The 20,443-nt window shown below is 34.8% G+C and overlaps 5 protein-coding genes across 6 annotated transcripts; 3 read left to right on the forward strand and 2 right to left on the reverse strand.

The window, feature by feature from the left end:
* Positions 1–174: 174 nt before the first annotated feature.
* On the reverse strand, positions 175–6,170 carry LOC124645069 (dnaJ homolog subfamily C member 5). Of its 2 annotated transcripts, none has more exons than XM_047184820.1 (2): positions 5,439–6,165; positions 175–910 (listed from the first exon to the last, which is right to left on the reverse strand). In XM_047184820.1, exons 1-2 carry the CDS (start codon positions 6,019–6,021, stop codon positions 885–887), a joined length of 609 nt encoding a protein of 202 aa, XP_047040776.1. In that variant the 5' UTR covers positions 6,022–6,165; the 3' UTR covers positions 175–884. The 2 variants fall into 2 exon arrangements, with proteins under 2 accessions (XP_047040776.1, XP_047040768.1); XM_047184812.1 differs by lacking the exon at positions 175–910 and adding an exon at positions 1,040–3,356 and having other exon boundaries at positions 5,439–6,170.
* Positions 6,171–6,529: 359 nt separating this feature from the next.
* On the forward strand, positions 6,530–7,843 carry LOC124637185 (protein Mpv17). Its single transcript, XM_047173546.1, has 2 exons — positions 6,530–7,191; positions 7,323–7,843. Exons 1-2 carry the CDS (start codon positions 6,994–6,996, stop codon positions 7,686–7,688), a joined length of 564 nt encoding a protein of 187 aa, XP_047029502.1. The 5' UTR covers positions 6,530–6,993; the 3' UTR covers positions 7,689–7,843.
* A 634-nt stretch (positions 7,844–8,477) lies between these two features.
* Positions 8,478–10,991, forward strand: LOC124637176 (S-formylglutathione hydrolase). Its single transcript, XM_047173536.1, has 5 exons — positions 8,478–8,668; positions 9,060–9,283; positions 9,979–10,224; positions 10,372–10,591; positions 10,722–10,991. The coding sequence occupies exons 1-5, from the start codon at positions 8,555–8,557 to the stop codon at positions 10,902–10,904; spliced, it is 987 nt and encodes a 328-aa protein (XP_047029492.1). The 5' UTR covers positions 8,478–8,554; the 3' UTR covers positions 10,905–10,991.
* Positions 10,992–11,058: 67 nt separating this feature from the next.
* Positions 11,059–14,596, reverse strand: LOC124637169 (presenilins-associated rhomboid-like protein, mitochondrial). Its single transcript, XM_047173525.1, has 9 exons — positions 14,365–14,596; positions 14,104–14,293; positions 13,768–13,896; positions 13,526–13,691; positions 12,442–12,537; positions 12,193–12,317; positions 11,825–11,926; positions 11,619–11,716; positions 11,059–11,252 (listed from the first exon to the last, which is right to left on the reverse strand). Exons 1-9 carry the CDS (start codon positions 14,409–14,411, stop codon positions 11,156–11,158), a joined length of 1,050 nt encoding a protein of 349 aa, XP_047029481.1. The 5' UTR covers positions 14,412–14,596; the 3' UTR covers positions 11,059–11,155.
* An 855-nt stretch (positions 14,597–15,451) lies between these two features.
* LOC124637158 (saccharopine dehydrogenase-like oxidoreductase) lies at positions 15,452–17,005 on the forward strand. The gene has a single exon (XM_047173516.1). It carries the CDS (start codon positions 15,634–15,636, stop codon positions 16,900–16,902), a length of 1,269 nt encoding a protein of 422 aa, XP_047029472.1. The 5' UTR covers positions 15,452–15,633; the 3' UTR covers positions 16,903–17,005.
* Positions 17,006–20,443: the final 3,438 nt, after the last annotated feature.

Here is a 20,443-nt window from a genome sequence, read left to right on the forward strand (position 1 = left end):
CTATTTAAGTTAAAGGCGTTCTCTAGCCATTATTCTGCCAATTTTTGAAATCAGCCAAAGCCAATATTATTACTATTGACCGCACCTTTTACCGTGAAGTTACTTGGTTTTCACTGTAGACAGTATTTTTTAAAAATTACCTATATGTAGATAATATTCAGTAACAAGGTCTCATTGATGTGTAATATTATATTTTATTTACATAATCAGTACGAATTATAAATAAATCAACAAGAAATAGGGTAAGGTATACAGTTCCACAGATGCGCTAACAGCCAATAACAATCTAGAAGCAAATGCCAAGCTACGCAGGAAGCCCTGGACGAAATGTTTAAGAGTATTTTTCAATTGTTTAAATGCGTATCGTTTACATTATACATATCATCTAATAAATACATCATTTGTTTAATATCCACATTCACGATGTCTATTTGACAACTACTTAATAATTGTTATAATGTGTGAAAGAACAATTCGATATATATAATCACACAATTAAGTTTATCTATTTAATATACATACATAGGTACAAAATGATTTTTATTAAATATGGCCTTTTGTAAATCTTTATCTAAATTAAAAATATATTCTAAAATAGTAACCATCACCAATTTTAATAATACGGCAAGATTTGATTAACTAACGTCACCGACATTATAATAATATAAGTAAAGTCATCATTGATCAATAATAACAATGTTAGGTTGTATATTTTAGAGCGAAAATCATTAATAATTATAATAAACGTATAAAAATAATATGTTATAATAAGAAGAACATAACTTTATTTAGGCTTACATCTGTACCTATGTATTCATGCTGGTGGTTATACAAGTACGTTCCTCGTTTCACTTACAAATTATGTTAGACTAGTTGTAAATACTTCATGTGTATTTTGGAATACTGCTTCCTGGAAACAAGAAAAAAAAGACAAATTAAATCTATACGCGTTTTAAAACAAATTGAATTGAAAATTTCGTGAGTTGTTAAGGTAATTTTGTGAGGCGAAAGTGATGGTTATTTCAATAATAGATATAACTTCTTAAGTAGATTTTTATTTAATTGAAAGTTACAAGTGTAGATACATTTTAACATTCTTACTTCTTGACATTGTCGTTATAAATACTCGTTGACTAGTACCATAACTTTATAATAATACACATGAGACATAACATTTAGTCGATTTTCCTGTTCGTAGCTGCGTAAGCCAGTCGAACATTCATGAAATTTTAATGATTTCCGAACGGTTACAACAACAACTACAATAATTTACATTATCACACACATTTGAATCTAATGCAATATAGGTAGCTCATATTAGTTAAAAATTTAACAGTGTAATATTAAAAATGTGTAGCATACGAATTCATTAAAGTATTGAAAATCATCAAGCTGCCGTAACTGGCCGTGGTTTCCAAAGTGGATCTCAACTAACTTCCTCATTGTCTACCTATCATTTTTTACAAACGATCAATTTTATCATGACCTATCGTACCTCCGTACATTAGCATACAATTTATAACAAGCAAGAAAAGATTAAGTAATGTTGTGGTATATCTATGGAATTGGATCTGGCTGTCAATATATCTTATGCAAAGGTATATTGACATTGATCATTATTTGGCTACAGTGATGTTAAAGATACATGTATTTTTATTTTGTTTTTTTTTTTCGGATTTAATGCTAACAGTATTATACAAATGAACATTTAAAGCTCACAAAAATCATTTAAATTCGATCACAAATGAAGGCTACTAAGCACAAAACTGTTTTATATGTGTTAACACATTGAAGAGGAAAATTTGTGTCCAATGAAATACACCTAGTCTTAAGACTCGAATTAAATTTTCGTAATTTCTACCTTACAAATTACCTCATAAGTCCCATTTTGGTCAACAACTAGATATACACGCTAAAAATCATTAGCTTAAGAAAAAACATTTAAAACATCCAACATAGAAAATGGTACGCTAATTAAAGCAATTTAAATACATTAACGGTATATGGTACTTTTTAAAAATCAAGCAAAAGTACAAAATTAGTGCATACACCTAACATATTACATATACCGGTCGATAAAAATCACGAAGAAAAAGTAATGAACATATTTATATTTATAACAAGATTAGAACTTACACCATATAGTGATAAATAGACTGTCCCAAATTTAACCATGTTAAAGCCAAGAATATCTAGATCGTCTAGCTAGACTAGTAGCTTCTACTTATTTGATATCATAAATTGAACCTACAGATGCAGCTAGTTTAGTTTTCAAACGTATCTTATTATCTTTACCGTGTAGTCATGGAATTGTCTATAGCTTTAAAACCTACCCATGTAACAGGTTTTAGACGGGGAGGCCACGATTTACTTGTAATAAAAGTCAAATTAAGATTTTTTTAAGCGGAGCTCAGACCTATTCAAGCATTCAATTTATTAATAAGACTGCAATACCTATTCTTATTTTAGTTCAGTCGATGTTTGTGAGCAATATCATTACACTTATGATTATCATAAATTATTTATAGGTACACGTGTGAGTTCCGATCAGAGCTAGATCATTTAATAGTAATTATAGTTAATGTTCTATCATGGCTTTTAAAATGATTACTTTTGGTACAATCTACGAATTACTAACTAAGTATCATAATCTTAGTGGACAAAGCGAGCACGCGACTAAAATCATCAACTATAATAAAGTTACAGTAGTGACACCTACGTCAATAAGTCCTACTTACGGGTCGACAAAAATTGTTTTATATAATGAATGAGATCACTATAGCTTCCAACTGCAGGCCGAGTAGGTATGTAGTTTTTGGCTCAATTCACTATGACATAGTTCACCCTAGCGAGACGTTAATTTTTTCATGCGGGGCCATCAGAGGTCATTGTAATTTCTTTATTACAACTATACTAGTTTGGAATGTTGCAAATGAAACATTCCATAACGTATAAATTCTTTACATTACAGAATATTTTTTGTTCGAATCTTTAGACCTCAGTGTATGTATATTTTTAATTAACTTTCCGACTTAAAACCTATGCAAATTATATGTACGAAACTAAGCTATTGTAAATAGTTAAATACTACAGTCACTAACTGAAATACTATTTAATAACACATATTGATACACTGTATTTCAAATTTTTGTTTAATAAATATGACGAAGAAAAATAAAGACATTCCTAAATTAAAATTGTCATACATTTATATTGATTACCTAATATATTTTAAATAATATGTAATAAATCATAAAGCAGCATACATTTTATCCATCGACAGTAGCGACCTTAGGTGGAGTCGAGCTGAGGCTTGGGCGCGGCGGAGGCGCCGCGGTCCGCAGGGCGCTGCGCGTCTGCCCATCATAACACACTATCATTATCAAAACAATATCGAAGTGTTTTGAGACTAGGTATTTAATCTTCTATTACGATCTAAATTGCATAAAAGGTAAGTCTAAGGCCGGCACTGCCCACAGGTGTATTCTTCAGCCACCAGCGTAAAAATGCTAAGCAAAAGGCCTAACTTGAACTTAATAATGGATACAACAATATGTCGGTAAGAAAATATAAATAGTTCGGCCAGTTTACTAATACCTATAATTTATGTTTTTATTTTATGGCAATGACGGGTTCGTATCCAGCTGTATGCTGTACTAAAGTGTAATTCCTAATCCATAAGTTTCACAAATTATTGGAAATAATTCATATGAAATGATAATTTTAAGATTTGTGTGTATTTTACATCCACTTCCATCTTACTGTGGATTACAATAACCAATCTAAATCTAATCTGTTGCTTTTTGATTAGAGAATGAAACTAATGTAAAAATTTAATCCCCAATCGCAACACATTGGATGGATCCCTTATTGTAATCTGCAGTTAATCGCTATGATGTGAAAACAATGAGTCTCTTTTAGACTTTTCCAGCATTAATTGACAGTTTTTAATTGACTGATGCTCAAACATCACTCAATTCGGACCTGCATACTTGGCAATCTCAAGCTTGGTTACTATGTATGGTGCTAGATGTCTAAATACACAAGTTCTTTTCAACATGGGGAGGGTCATTTGTGTTTTATATTATATTCAATTCAATTGGGCAACTGGCATACTAAGAAATGTCATTCATATATATACATAATAGATGAGATGAAACATAGTGGGTAAGGTAATATCGATACTGATATTTTGCCACTATGAACTCTTTGAGCGGACGCAAACAACATTTAAATTTCTTTAGGATTTTTTTTATTTGAAATTGTGAACTTTTCTAATAAAATACTACACAATAATCTCCAATTGTAATACATTTGTTTGACTAAAAATATTATTCCAATAACTAGTTTTACTCTTAAATATAGTTTTAAGGCCAAATGGAAATACTATAATATATTCCTAATGTAATTAGTTTGATGATGTAAGAGTAGTGGGAAAAGACCAGTACCAATACTGTGTTTATGAAAGTCTGTGTCAGTCATGCGAGACATATCTATAGAGATGCACGATATGTCCATTGAATAATAATATATGCTTAGGTACCTTACTGAACAATAAATAATTAAAATAAGTAGTGTAAGTATACACCAATATGAATGTACTTCAATTTCTCAACAATTTAAATATGAACTTCGACAACATTTTCTATTCATAACCACAACTTCAGAATCAGACAACAATAGGAAGGGGCACATTTCCTGATTAATAATGATTAATATTAGGTATCATGTCACTAGTTCCTTCTGTTACTACTTTTGTATGATGGCATGTTATAGCCATTGTGGGACACTTGGCATATTAAGCTTACCACAACTCAATAGTATACATTCTATATGTTCAGTTACACACTGTTTCCTTGACACCCAAGATTATGCTGAAGTTCAATCATTATGGTGTATAAATACATTTTACCACAAATCACATTAAAATGTGTTCAACTATCATTGAATGTATTGGATCACTGTATTGAAAATCTAGTATTAGCTTTAAAATAAACCCATTCAACACTGGCTGGTGATTACATACAGAAATAAGTCTATCAATATGTTTATCCGTAATAAGAATATCTTTAATTCAGTTTTAAAGCTATCCAGTTGGACATAAAACTTCATTATAAGGTAATATTTCCATCCGAGTGAATTGTAATCCTTATTATATAATATATAATGATCAATATAGATATCTTATTCATATCAAATAATAAAATATTTGCAAGGTTGTTGCATAGAGAGTTTAGCTAATTTCAGATTTTGTTAACCATTTTCAAGGAGGTGATACAGAATAAATAAGTCACTGTACCACTTCCCGTTCTGTTAGTACCTGTAATGTAACTGAAATTATTTGGAAGATACTTAATAGGTACTTAAATAAGGGGTTGACATTTGATGAAGTACTGTTGTTTGCTAGTTTTAGTTTGAAATTCCATAATTGACCCCACCTGTGTTCAAGCCGGTGTTTTCTGAAGCTCCTGATGGAGGTGGAGCAGGCATGGCAATGGGAGGCGCCTGGTCTCCCTTGGGACGGCCTTCTCCACCCGGCTGCACGGTCACGGCCTGCACGCCATCCGAGTCATCTCGCTCCAGCGTGTGGTAGTCGCCGGACTCCTCGGGCGGACGCGGCTTGCACTTGCCGCAGCAGCAATTGCAACAGCAACACAGGCAACAGCAGAAGTAGCATCCCGTCAGAATCCCGCATACGATAAAGAGCGCCTTGCACCAAGTGCTCGTCACTACGAAATAGGCGTTGACGTTCTCTTCCCCGAATTGCTCAGCAATGTATAGCCCAAGGGATCCATAATTATCGTATATATTCCGTTTCGTAGCATCACTTAGTATCGTATGTGCACGATTCACTTCTTTGAATTTCTCAGCGGCTTCCGGATTGTTAGGATTTTTATCGGGATGGTATTTTAACGCTAATTTCCGATAGCTTTTCTTGACATCGTCTTGTGTAGCAGTCTTCGGGACTTGTAATATTTGATAGAGGCTGTCCCCCGCAGTTGATAGTTTCCTTTTATCCATTTTAATAATCCAATTGATTTGAACGGTTTAAAACAACGTGAACTAGAAATTATAAAGCAAAACTAAGACAATCCCAGAAGAATTTAGGAATTACGATAATACGAACATCTCACTCTCAACCCAAAATTGCCAGGTATGAAATTAATTTAATTATAATTTGAAAAATCTTATGGAAATTTAGTATTTCGACATTCATTACTTTTGTGCAAAATTTCAGATGATTATTCTAAATAATTTTACGTGAAAGGTATTGTAAAGCACATTATTCTAATTGTCTCCTACTAATTGTAATACAATATGTTTGGCGGTATATTGCGCAATTTAGTTGTTAGTCTTGGGAGTGCCTTAGACGTCGGCACAGATTACTAAATAAGCAACGAGACGCGACGTTTGTGTAATAAGGCGATAAGGCCTTATCACAACCATAGGTTTAGGTGGGATCCCACTACCGTTTGATATAGTGCATGTGGTGGTACTGTACGTACTACGAGTCCAAAAAAGAACAAGTATGTAGCAGCAACACAAAATTCGAGATATTTTAAAAATATTTTTAATATTCTGTAAACAAAATCAAGAAATACCACAAATAGAGATATGGAAGTTGAGAAAAGCAGCACATATCTGAGTGAGAGCTCGAAACGAATAAATATTATTTGGTGTAAACGTGGAGTCAGACCTCCTCACTAAACGATGGGTCATACTGTAACTGTAATGTCACTGTCAGAAATTATGATAGGTCGTGGTCCATCGACGATCAATAACAAATTATTATCAATTCCATTTCTATCATTCATCTGCCCGTGATCTGCCCTGACCTTATCATCCCCTCATCTCAATAACAGAAAACTTGCGGGTCATTCATCATGGTATCATAACCGAATACATTTTGAGGTTACCGTGCGCACAAAGCTTACCAGGGTACTTCAGACAAATTGAAATATTACTTTGTGTTTTTAACATTTTTTTGTAAAGATGAACAGCATACGTGGTTTATTCAGATTGTGTCAAAAAAGTTTAAGCAGAAGACCGTATGTTGTACCGGCAATTCAAACTGGAGTTTTAATGGGTTCTGGAGATATAATTAGCCAGACTTTAATTGAGAACATTCGCATAACAGATATAGATGTTAAGAGAACTTTAAAATTTTCATCAATAGGCTTTTTTGTGGGGGTAAGTATTTTATGAACCATTTTTGCACTTTTTTACATAAAGAGATTCAGAAAAAGTTTATTAGGAAAAGATACTTTTATTTTTTCCTTGAAGTGTATTACTTTATAATCATACCCACTTTTTCATTCTAGGGACCTGCCTTGCGTTATTGGTATGGAACACTATACAAGTTTGTTGGTTCGAGTGGCAAAACTGTGGCATTGAAAAAAGTGATCATTGATCAGATCTTTTTTGCACCAATATTTTTATTTTCTATTCTAGTTGCAGTAGCTGTAATGCAAGGAAAGGATGTGAATAATATTAAAAAAGATTTAGAAGCCAATTATTTGGATGTCTTAAAAACAAATTACTATCTTTGGCCATGGGTACAAATAATAAATTTTTCCTTTGTTCCCTTACAATATCAAGTTTTACTTGTTCAAGTAGTTGCACTTTTTTGGAACACATATTTGTCATGGAAAACCAATAAAAAAACAGAGATTGTTAAAATGAATTGAAAGCTTTGCAATTAAACATGAATATTATGTACTATATAAGCACATTTGTAAATCATTGAATTTTTCTTAATACAGACAGCTACTTAGTGCCATTTATACATTAATCATAAGCAAAGCCTCTTATTTTTTTAATACCTAATAAAAAACTGCAGTTAGATGGTGTTTTATTTATTTACATTATATTGTGAAGAAATGCATGATAATTGAATAATCCGGCTTAGTTCTTACTATGTCCATCCTACCTCTTGTAAAGTATATCACTGTCTCCAGACAGAGTGAAGGTAGTTACAGATTATAAGCTAATATTTTGAAGCTCTGACTAGGGCAAAATTATAGTTTAAAGTGTATTTGAGTAGACATCAAATAAAAACCCTGATATGACTTTATTTTAAAACTTACAAAGGAAGTATTTTTTGGTTGTCTGTATCCTAAAGGTTCCGAAAGAACTGAACCGATTAGAAAAATTCTTACTGTTGGTAAGCTACACTTGAGAGGAACATAGGGTACCTATATTATTTTCTCCCGGTACGGGCTGTAGTTCCCATGGGACGCGGGTCGGGTGTAACTACGGGAAAAGGGCTAGTAAAATTAAAAATGTTTCTCAATCAACATTTTGTTAATCAAACAAAGTCGGCAAAAACGAATTTTCAGGATTATTATTGCGTAAATGCGTTAACGCGTAGAAGATCCATTTTGTATTTGAATTTCCCGCTTCAGTCGCCGAGATTTTTTTTTGTCATAACAAGATGTCAATGTCATAATTGTCATACACTCATTTGTAGAATTATATTTTTTGATTTTTTGCCATCCATCTGTCATTTTACACCGGTAATGGTGATATAAGAACGCTTCTGTTCCGAGTTCCTATGATATTGAAAAGAACTATCGGTCGTATCGTATTATCATTATCAGTACCACTACTTGCCCCAACCGGTGTGGTGAAATTACTGTCACAGTTTTGCGTAATAGTGCCAAAACAGGTAAATATCAAAATTTTATTCTAATTTTGAGTATTTTTGAATGTGTTAGGGAAATTAAAATGCTTTACCTACTCGTTGCCTCTCGTTCTTACTACGAATGTCTACCATCAGATAGGTAACTTGGGAATGAATTGAAAAAATTAGGTACCGGCAGGTGCTTAATTCTTCACAAAGTCAGGGTCACGCCCAAAATAAGGTTAACTACTTATTTATTTTTTCATAGGTATTGTAAGGTAAAACTCAAGTCATTGAATTAATGACTATGTACATAATTTGTAATAAAAAATAACATAGGTATTGTTGATGAGTTCTCGTTACTTGTGTCTAGGTGCTAGCTGTTATTATATATATTTTTTAATAAAGGTGCTATGCAAATTATGTATTTTTTCAGCCTATCAGTATGGAAGGTTTGGAGTTGGTTTCATCAAATAAAATATTCGGGGGTCACCAAAAGGTGTACTCTCATGAATCGTCTGAACTAAAATGCAAGATGAATTTCTCTATATATTTGCCACCTCAGGCTGAAGCTGGTGATGTTAAATTGCCTGTTATATTCTACCTCTCAGGACTCACATGCTCTGAACAAAACTTCATCTCTAAATCTGGGTTCCAAAAGTAAGTACCTATTAAAGATCCATTGTTAATATAATTTATTAAGGCTGATTGTACTTATGTGTAATATTTGTAGACCCTTTGGTAGTGAGGTCTGCATTTTTGTCTGCCTGCCCTTTTTATTGTGTAAGTTACAATGTGATACTATATGTATATCACATTAGACATTTTTAAAGACCTATTCAGCTTGTACATCATCTTTATGTAGGCACTAATTAATGTAATAAAACCATAATCTGTATGCCATAATAAAGTATGTTTTGTTAGCTTTTTGAACTTTTGTGAAATGGTATGACCATTATACATTAATGGTAAAAAATAATTGGGCTTATCAGAAATATTAAGTCATATGATAATGATAAGCTTATTTATTTTCTAAATATGGTGATTGCTTATGTAACTTAATATGCTACCCACATAATTTTATCACAATTGTTATTTAAACCAATTCATCTATAGGTTGTTTGTAAAGATGATGATGTTTTAAATTTTTTTGCTCAGAGTAGAGTTAAAAATTCCAAGAAAATATTTGTTTTTATCACTTTAAATAAATCTCTGAATACTGATGTGCTAGCTAGAGCAACTTTATGTTGGGACTTTGAATAATTGATTCAGTATATAATAATCTAAAAAAAAACTCACCTTAGGGTCTTAGGGAATAATCCAGCTGGTAGATAAAACATTTATTTAATTTTTAGGTATGCAGCTGAGTATGGCATTATTGTTGTCGGCCCTGACACATCACCTAGAGGTGTGAAGATCCCCGGTGATGATGAATCCTGGGACTTTGGAGTAGCTGCTGGCTTTTATCTAGATGCTTCTAAAGAGCCATGGTCAAAAAATTATAGAATGGGCAGTTACGTTAATAAGGAGTTGTATGAATTGATAATGCAAGCATTTAGCAATGTGGTAAATCCTGACAGAGTTGGCATTATGGGGCACAGGTATGATCATTATTATTTAAATTTAATTGTAGGAAATTTGTATGTATGTTTTACTAACCAGTCATATTAGGTGATATAAACTACAAACAAAAATAATAACATCTTCCACTTTGATGGAGTTAATGAAATCTTAATGATATTTTTCAGTATGGGTGGTCATGGAGCTTTAGTATCAACCCTAAGAAACCCTGGTCTGTACAAGTCAGTGAGTGCATTTGCACCTATCTGCAACCCTATTGAATGTCCATGGGGTGTTAAAGCCTTCAGCGGATATTTGGGAGAGGATAAAAGCAAGTGGGCTGAATGGGATGCTACAGAGCTAGTCAAGAAATATGACGGACCTCCACTAACATTACTCATCGACCAGGTAAACAACATTTAATTAATCAATGTATTACCAGAACTGTAAAGAGGCCTAACTTATGTTTTAAAGTTATGGTTCTTTGAGTTAACAATTAACATAAACAACTGCTTACTTTGCTTCTTTTGTTTTTCAGGGTTCTAGCGACAAATTTTACATTGAGAAGCAACTGCTTCCTGAAAACTTGGTGGAAGCGTGTCGGTCCGCCGGAGTTCCAGTCATACTTAATTTGCGTGAAGGCTACGATCACTCCTACTACTACATTTCCACTTACATCGGCGAACATATCCAATTCCATGCTAAGATACTTTTGGCCTAAGGTTATAACTTCATTGACAAAGTCATGTTTTAAAATGTAATTTTAATATTCCTTTATATTTTTGCAATAAATCTTGTTATTTATAAATATATATTTCTATTCATTTCACTATTGTACCCTGAATATGTATAAACCAATAAGAACAATAAATAAATATTTTCAAAACATTAAAATATAATTTGTTAGGTTACATTTATAATATTGTCTTAACAAAAATTGTTTTACTATGTATTTTCCAGAACATCGAATTGCTACCTTCCTGTGTCATTTTTCCTAAGAGTATGATAATACTGCAGGAATTTATCTCGGTTTCCCCATATGCTTGTCGTACCCCAGTGACACCAAGCCCTGAAATTGAAATTATTTTCTTTTGTAAGTCATTATTCAGCACAAACGTTAAAATTAGGGTCCATTGTGGCAAAATTATCTATATACCACCAACCTGTATGCAATAAAAATTGAGAATCATAAAAGAAAACTAATCAGCAATATTATAACACAAATCAATTATTCAGTTTATAGAGTGGAAAAGAAAGGTTTGCCACATAAGAACGACACAAAACAAATTACCTGTAATTAGGCTATTTTCGAATATTTCTTTTATGGTTCTTTAATATTCTTGTACACACGCTGTTTTAAACAATACATGAGTATTATTATCGATACATATTTTGTTTGTATTGTATAGTGAACATTACTTTGTTTCATACTCACATTCCGAACAAAGCACCACCGAGATGAGCAGCATGGTCAAAGAATTTCCATCCAAAAACTACGCCAGCTAAGTCAACGCTCATTATGACCTTTATAGCCTGAAACATTATATTTTGGATTAAATATTTTTTTAGTTTTGAAACAAAATGCAAAATCAGATTAAATAGACAGTTTTGCTAGACTATTGTGATATTTTATGAGTTTACCGTGCCAGCAGCGAATGTGTACATGGGTAGAAAAATAATGCTCAGCCTGGTGTCAGGATACTGCACACACACGTATGACAAAACTGACATTATTGCTCCCGACTGAAACAAATTAACATGAATAAACACATTGCACTCTGCATAATACACTTATACTACAATACTTAAACTTTATTATAAAGACTAAACTTTGGTTTTTTGTACACTGAAGGGTTAAAAACTAAGAAGTTTCTGCCGGAAGCGGTTCAGTAAGGTATAACTTTAATATAACATTTTCAATACATTTCTTTTCTTTTGTAAGTACCCTAAAGATGTGGTAGAATCTGCGAGAAACAAGTAGTCAATAGTAAATTGGAGTGTTTTCTTACCGCACCGAGACTCAGGCCAGGCTGGTTTAGTAGAACCTTGTAGACAAAGCTGGCAAAGCTGCTTATTACACCAGCACTTAAGTACATGGCTACAAACTGTTCCTTTCCTAATGAAGCCACTGCCGCTGATAAGATGAACAAAACAACAAAATTTGAATATGTGTTACTTTAGTATTAAATCTGGTATGTTATACATTTAATAAATGAAATTATAATAAAATGAGATCTTAAGTCGATTAAGTAGCTCACCTGGCATAAAGCTGTAAAGAACGTACATATTTGCAGCCAAGTGCATTGCTGAGTAATGACTGAATGTAGACAATAACATAGGGAGACATCTTGAGCCTGCAAATGAAACAATAAGATAGTAGGTACTGCAGAAATAATAATCAATGCATTTTGTATGCATTCCAAAACCAATAATAACTCCACTTCTTGTCTGATTAATTTAAATTTGGACTAAACTTATCTGCTGGGATGTTTATATGCCCATTTTTTATTCATTCACAAAAAGCAGCTGAAGAGATTTAAATGAAATTGCAATAATACAGGTCAACTTTTACCAAAATAACTTATGGTTTACTTGTTATACACATCGCACGCTTAATCATATACTGACCGATTAGTGTTTCGGTCAAAGTTTAATTAAGTGTACCAAGAAGTTTATTTTAACGCCTTCTTTCGGCCGATCTCGGAATTTTTTCGATATCTTTTTTCTAAGCGGAGTTAGACCCATATCTGTCCCTTTCGAACTCAATCGTTTCGGCAAACTTTTTTACGAGACAGAGACAGATATCAGTTTATGACTCATTATCATAATAATAAGAACATACATTGAACAAAACACGGACTCATTTCAAAATATGTCACCAGTATCAAAACATACTTCATAATATAAGGACCCATACCTTAATAATGAATATTCTTTAGTTATGTATTAAATAAAACACGGACTCCTTTCAAAATGTGTCACCAGTATTAAATCAATGTAACTATATATTTTATATTAAACTGACGCATCTTGAGGAACAATTTTTTTAACCGATTAATTTATAGTAAAAAAAACTATATTTCTTTAAAATTATATTCAAATACAATAACTCACTTTATCAACTATCCCTACAATACATTACTTCATTATATAAAGTTATTTTCTTTGAGTAATAAGCCATTTTGTAAGGTAAGTCAGGTTGCCTAAATCGTTTTTAGCGATTTCTTGAAAAACATCTTTTTTTAGTTATGTCAGTATATGATTAAGCGTGCGACATGTAGGAAACATTGTTCAGGTGGAACCAAAGTGAAAATGTGAGGAAACAGAATAAATACAACATACTTCCTGAGGGGTTCGAACAGAAGTATTTGATCATATAGGGTTGCAGTGACCTGACACGCCAGGCACCAAACACCAATACATTGGCAGCCAAAATTGGGTAAAACACTTTTTCACTGTCTCTCAATGACCTCCACCATTTGGTCACCGGTCCGGGTTCAGCTTTTTGCTAAAACAACAACACAATAAATTTTTAAAAATTATTTCAAATAAATGTAATTAGAAATCAACATAATAATACTTACGAGATGTGTCTTGAATTTTCTTTGCTGAGCACTCAACCAAGTGCCAGGTTTTTTGAGAAAGGATGAGGCATGTGCGCGTAGGTTCTCATACTCCCATATCACACAGCCAGTTAGACTTAATGTGGTTACCTAAAATGGGTTGTTAATGTTTGTTATCATAAAATATATAAAAGAAGTGCAGTCAAATATTAAAGACCCGCAAATATTAATGATTTTACAGTAAATTGTATGAGTAAATATTGAGTGCTTCGTAAATTATTTGCTATATTAAAAAAATTGCACATTGTACCTATCAATATAGTGTTATGGGCTTCTTTACCATATGATATAACTCACCCCAATTGTAAAAAAGAGGGGTTTCCATAGCGTTCTAGCGTGTAGTGGTCCAGATTCTATCTGTATTTGCGACAGTGGATCGGGTTCGAGGACTGTCCGCCGGCCGCCTCGCCGACTATTGTGGATAGAGTTGCGAAACACCACGCGCACATTGGGGTAACCTCGGCCTGGCTGGAGCAGCAGCTGTCTGCTAAAATGCACAAACACATATTCAAACTTTGTATTTTCAATCATTTAACCTGTTTTATCAATTTGTCGTACCAGCTATTCGTCATCTCGGCCGCACACCAAACATTTCTGAAGAACATTATATTGTTTTTTTGAAGATCTTATTCTGTTACATTATTAAGAGCGTAGTTATTTAGTATGTTATGCAAATGTATTACAAAACATTTAGGAAAAATTTCAAATTCAATGGTTTTGACAAGTGATTTTATTAAAAAAAGTGACAGTGACATTTGCACGTTACAATCGGATGAGGTCGTAATAGGGTCGTACCCTCAGTTCGTACTGCTTAAAATAGACGGAATACAACAGTTCTCATCGGTTCTCATCAAATAACTTTGGAACTTGGCTACCTACTGCTACTAGCTTATAGCTACTGGTGGCGGTATAACCCGCAGATTATTATTGACGCACGAAGTTTGAGGGATATTAAATAAATGCTTGGCTTGAAGATGGGCAGCAGCATCTCCGAAGCTAAAAGTATCCGCACGCAGGTCGCAGCGCAGCGGTCGACAACACGCATGCATAGCGCGATGAATATGGGCAAATTCCCCAAACTTGGAGGAGGCTTTTGTCCACAGAACACAGCAGTGGACATTTTTAAGCTATGACTACGACGAAAACGTCTTAAAAAAAGTTAGTATCGTCGTAAACTTTCGACTTCTGTAATATTATAACTGAGAGTGAATTTCGAATACTTACAGCGCTTTTACACTAACGGACTTTCCGCTCGCCACGCTTGGTTCGTGGTGTTGCGTTTCAAAATCCGCTAGTGTTAAATCGCTGTAAGAGACAGAGAATTTAATTAACTATTTTGCATAAAATTAAATCATTCATGAATATTTATGTTTATGAACCTTAATTAGCATCAATGAGTATTCAATTTCAACATCTGAATAATTTAGATATTCAATGGACATTGTTCGGTCAGTTACCGGCGCATGTGGGTACCTTGTTAAATCTGTTGAGAGTCTCGTCTAGTGACTCCGGGTATTAAAAAAACACCTTTCCTTGCGAGACGAAATCGGAAAAAAGCGTGAAGTGAATCACAGTGCACGCACGACTCATGACCTTCAGTGACCTTGCACATAATAATTATTGTCAATAGTGTCATTCATGTGATGGATTGTGATCTCAGATTGTGATTGTTTGTGGACCTCAGACACTAGATATTATATTACATAGTAAGAAAGCTCTGATATTGCTACACCGGCCGGTATCTGCTGCTGCGTTTAAAAATAAGTGATTTTGTTTCCGAGTTTTTGTGAAGTCATTCTAAAAAAATAATAATTTAAAATATTCACAATGTCGCGGTTAGATCTGGTGATATTTGGAGCTACGGGTTTTACGGGTAAACAAGCTGTGATTCATATGGTTAAGTTCGCAAAAAAATATGATCTTGGATCTTGGGGAGTCGCAGGACGTTCGGAGACAAAGCTTGCTAACTTAATGACAGAAGTTTCCAAGAAAACTGGAGAAGATGTTTCCAATGTCAAGATTATTATAGCAGACGTAGATGACGAGAAATCTCTCAAGGACATGTGCTCGCAAACCAAAATGGTTGTCAACTGCTGTGGCCCTTACCGTTTGTACGGCGAGCCTGTTGTTAAAGCTGCCGTGGAAAATAAGGCCAATTATGTTGATGTGAGTGGAGAACCGCAGTTCATGGAGTTGATGCAACTGCGCTATGACGAGCAGGCGCGCGCAGCGGGAGTTTTTATCGTCAGCGCTTGTGGTTGGGACAGTATTCCGGCCGACATGGGTGTCATCTTTTTGAAACAAAACTTTGCTGGGACACTGAACTCAGTAGAGTCATATCTAAAGACCTACATGCCCCCTGAAGTAGAAGCTGAGGCTCGTGAGCGAGGAGTGATCAATTATGGTACCTGGGAGTCCCTAGTCTATGGTATTGCTCACCATGATGAGCTGCCAGCCCTAAGAAAGAAACTATATCCAGACCCGTTGCCCCCACTTAAACCTAAGCTGCTACGACAAAAGTTACAAAAGAAGGGGAGTAAATGGTATCTTCCATTCCTAGGAGCTGATGAATCAGTAGTCTACCGTACCCAGCGTTATTTGTATCACAAAGAACAGCAGCGACCAATCCAATTTAGAGCTTACTTCAAATCTGGGGGTTTATTGCAAACCATTCTTACTATTTTTGGTGGAATCCTACTGTACATAATGACGAAGTTTTCATTTACAAGGAATATATTACTGAAGTATCCAAAGGTTTGCTCCTTTGGCATGATAACAAGGGAGGGTCCTACTGATAATGTCATGAATAATACACATTTTACATTTGAGCTGGTCGGTAAGGGATGGGAGAATGGTGCGGACGTGGAGAACACAAAGCCAAATAAGACTGTAATTGCAAAAGTGACTGGCACAAACCCAGGCTATGGGGCCACCGTTGTAGCACTGTTGATGTCAGCTCTCACTATCCTTAAGGAAAAGGAGAATTTACCTGCAGCAGGTGGAGTTGCAACTCCTGGAGCTGTTTTCAAAAATACTAATATAATAAAGAAACTTATTGAGAACAATTTAAATTATGAAATTGTTGATGGTAAATAACTTTGTTAACATTTTCATTCTTATTAATTATGATGGGCATTTAAAGGGAAATAAGATATTCTATTAATCATTCCAAATGTTTAATAAATATAATTTTATATAAGTCTTGTTATTATTTTCCATGATGGTTACTGAATGGGTGAAGCAACAAAAGTAATGGTAAGTTATGTACCTAAAATCCAGTAAGTAAGTAGGCAGTTACATGAGAGGGTACAAGAGAGTTCTCTTTTTCTATTCATGACCTATTATGGTAGGTAGGTTCTGAATTAATTGTTACGAAGATGATTAAATAGAAACAGGCTCTTTTTCCTGTTTACAGTAATTACAGTACCAGTTTATTTTTCTTGGAAAAACCAGTAAAATTACAAGTAGGTATCTACCTACACACATGAAGAATTTGCATACCGTAGGTACCTATAATAAGCTTACCTACTTAAAACTGATAGTAGAAAAGTGCAAAGGTTTAATCACTGCTATTTTTAGTAGGTTGTTGCATACTTAGCATGCTTGGTTATCATATTATTTAGATAAGTACTCACCTTGGCAACAAGTTTATGTTGTTGAATTTTATAAGTTAATGTAGGGAACGCACTGAGAAGTAGATACTATAGGTGGGCATTAGTTTTAAAACTAAGCACAAATATTATTTAAAACTTAAAGCTATGTGTCCGTCGCGGTAATTTCTTCAACCTCTTTAAAATAAGGGTATTCCCCTTTAAGAACTCCATTGTCACAACTAACTTAATTAAAAATGTTGAACTCCTAGACACTGCACACTTCACATGACCAATGTTTTACCAAAAATAACAAGATTTGTGCTACTATTACCAAGAGAACCTAATGCATCTCGTTCACTTATGGTCTAATGGCCTTTTGATATAAATTAAGCCTTATTGACTATGAATAAAGACGTTTATAGCTTGAAAGTTACCAAGGTCATAATTTTGAGGTGGACATTCAAATCTTGTTCAAGATTGTACCTACAAATTGTTATGGTCTTTTTGTGAGTCAATTTACTAATCGCCGTATAAACTTACTGTAATTGTACTTTTTTTAAGGTGTTTAAATATGAAGTACGTAGGTACCTACATAATAACTATTGCCAATTAGCTCTTCACGGATTCACCCGCGATAATTTTCAAATCAGTTTCAGAAACTTTAGGGTAGGCACCTACATACAAACAGCCAACCCTATGTAAAATCTCCTAAGTTTGACAAATACTTGTTGAATATCACTTCAGCCAAACTTGCGATAATCGCGCACAAACATGCATGTATCTATGCATACCTACAGGTCAAACTGATAGCATCCTTATTTCGAAGTTGGTTAAAAATGTTTTCTGTATCCTACTTAGTAGGTAGTAAGTGTAGATAGATATTACTATAGACAAACAATATTGACGCAGTGCAAGCTATTCAAGTAGCTTTGTTAATATTTGACTAGTCCATGTTAGAGGTAACGAATAAGTATCTACTAAATTGTTTTTGATATTATCTTGTATGTCTCTACCAGACCTCGGGACTATAGAGTCCCGGATTTTTGGGAGGCGAACGTGGGGCCGAAGCCAACACGCTGAAGCCCTTTTGAGACAACTTTAATGAAATGGTGACACAAAACCGACGATTATCCCTGTATACACTATAGAAATGTACCCAAGGACAATCCCCGGTTCTGTGCTAAACTATTGCTAACTATGGATGAAAACTACTTGGGCTATTGTGATGGGATGCTAGTGGACTAGGAATGGGGAAACTACGGGAACTATGGCACCTGCCGATAACAATGTAATAAATACACGTAAAAATGGCAGGTGGAGACTCGCCAACTCACTTACTGGGCCCCCGGGAATCAGTCGCTAAATCGCAACAAGGGGGCAACAGGTACATGAGCGGCTGAAGGGTGAGGATACCTCGGCGGACTTTAAACGCAGATCACGCGCTCCCTGTGGGTCCAGCATCACCGGCCCACTCGCCACTTACCACGAGGCACCTACCCTCCGAGTGGGCTGTTAACCCTGCTCTAGCGACTCCACTCTGACCGGCCGATGAAGGCAAGCCAAGAGGCGGGAGACCTATCCCCCGTCATGCTTCACTCCGGCAGGCCGGAGATGGGGGACAGTATACTCTCCCTGGAGCACTCGGATATATAGCCCCGCGGGGTCGCTACTCCCCGTCATCCGCCTCAGATGCCCTGCGGGGCTTAATATTATTATTATTATCTTGTATGTCTCTAACCGACCACGGGACTACAGAGTCTCGGATTTTTGGAAGGCGAACGTGGGGCCGAAGCCAACACGCTGAAGCCCTTTTGAGACAACTTTACTGAAATGGCGAGACAAAACCGACGATTATCCCCGTATACACTCAGTAGCGGCTTTAGGGTAGGGCGCGGTTGGGCGACGGCCCAGGGCGCCGGATATAAGGGGCGCCTGCGGCGCCCCTAACCAATCCTTGATCAGAATGTTACTCCTATTTTTGTTTTAAATTTCATCAAAGATCGCAACTGTATCCAACAAGAACTGTATTCAAATGTATGGATAGCATCAGGGCCGTCTTAACCTATGGTGCACGGCGTGCGAATAACCCGGGCGCCGCGGACTTAGGGGCGCAACGGTACGCTTCTGGACCAAGAAATTTCAATTAAATAAATATATTGTCGTATAATGCCGGGCGCGTTAGATTTACATTAGATTCCAGAAGACGATCACTCGATTTGAGAGGGTTAGAAGTCAAATAGGTTTTTCAATAACAATCTTTAAAACCACCAACTAAGTCAATTCCTAGTCTGTAAAAATAATAAACATGGGATTGCTTGCGTTATGTGGAAGTTTAGCCTTGTAAAATGTTAAATAGACAAGCAAATTTGCTGCAGGCGTCGATGAAAAAAAAGCGCTCGCTTCGCTCGCGGTTTCTTCTTTATTTCTAATTTATTCTGCGTTTACTTCTAGAGTTCTCAATTGAACAAAAAGTTGGAGCATCGAAGAAAGAAACACATACCGCTGACTGTCTATCCAGTCACGGTTTCTTTTAATTTGTGTTTAATTCCGCGCTAAATTTGACAAATTCTCGAACAAACATTACTTTTATGTCCCAAAACTCAAAAATTTACTTCACACTTACATTTTTTATCTCATATAGCTACTTTTAATTTCCCAATACTTGAAAAAAATTCGCGCTCCCTTCGCTCGTGGTTTCTTTACTTCACAATTGCCTTTTATTATATAAATGTTTAGGACTTTTAGTGATCCAAAACTAAAACATTTTCGCGCTTGCTTCACTTTACAGTTGTTTTTATTTTTCAACATTTTTTAGTCTATCCTAGCAAAAAGGTAGCGTCGTTTTTAAATCCTTTTATTAATAAGAAAGTAACTTCTAGTTTCCATATGAACTTTCTTATTTACGGTACTACTTTAAGTCTCAAATTTTAATACATAGGCGTCAACACCAACAAAGAGTTATGTAAGTTTGGGCTACATTTCAAGTAATTTTTGTTTTGAGTTCTAAAGTATAATAAAAAATTTCGCTCTCGCTTCGCTCGCGC

The sequence above is a fragment of the Helicoverpa zea genome, chromosome 2 (genome assembly GCF_022581195.2).
Source record: "Helicoverpa zea isolate HzStark_Cry1AcR chromosome 2, ilHelZeax1.1, whole genome shotgun sequence".
Lineage (NCBI taxonomy): Eukaryota > Metazoa > Arthropoda > Insecta > Lepidoptera > Noctuidae > Helicoverpa > Helicoverpa zea.

Coding starts and splice junctions, on each gene's coding strand:
- LOC124637185 (XM_047173546.1), top strand. CDS start 6,994: ATGAACAGCATACGTGGTTTATTCAGATTGTGTCAAAAAAGTTTAAGC. Junction 7,192..7,322: donor CAATAGGCTTTTTTGTGGGG/GTAAGTATTTTA, acceptor TTTTCATTCTAG/GGACCTGCCTTGCGTTATTG.
- LOC124645069 (XM_047184812.1), bottom strand. CDS start 6,021: ATGGATAAAAGGAAACTATCAACTGCGGGGGACAGCCTCTATCAAATA. Junction 3,357..5,438: donor AAACACCGGCTTGAACACAG/GTGGGGTCAATT, acceptor TATGATGGGCAG/ACGCGCAGCGCCCTGCGGAC.
- LOC124637158 (XM_047173516.1), top strand. CDS start 15,634: ATGTCGCGGTTAGATCTGGTGATATTTGGAGCTACGGGTTTTACGGGT.
- LOC124637169 (XM_047173525.1), bottom strand. CDS start 14,411: ATGTTCTTCAGAAATGTTTGGTGTGCGGCCGAGATGACGAATAGCTG. Junction 14,294..14,364: donor GCCGAGATGACGAATAGCTG/GTACGACAAATT, acceptor TGTGCATTTTAG/CAGACAGCTGCTGCTCCAGC. Junction 13,692..13,767: donor GAAAATTCAAGACACATCTC/GTAAGTATTATT, acceptor TTGTTGTTTTAG/CAAAAAGCTGAACCCGGACC.
- LOC124637176 (XM_047173536.1), top strand. CDS start 8,555: ATGATATTGAAAAGAACTATCGGTCGTATCGTATTATCATTATCAGTA. Junction 9,284..9,978: donor TCTAAATCTGGGTTCCAAAA/GTAAGTACCTAT, acceptor TTTAATTTTTAG/GTATGCAGCTGAGTATGGCA. Junction 10,225..10,371: donor GTTGGCATTATGGGGCACAG/GTATGATCATTA, acceptor GATATTTTTCAG/TATGGGTGGTCATGGAGCTT.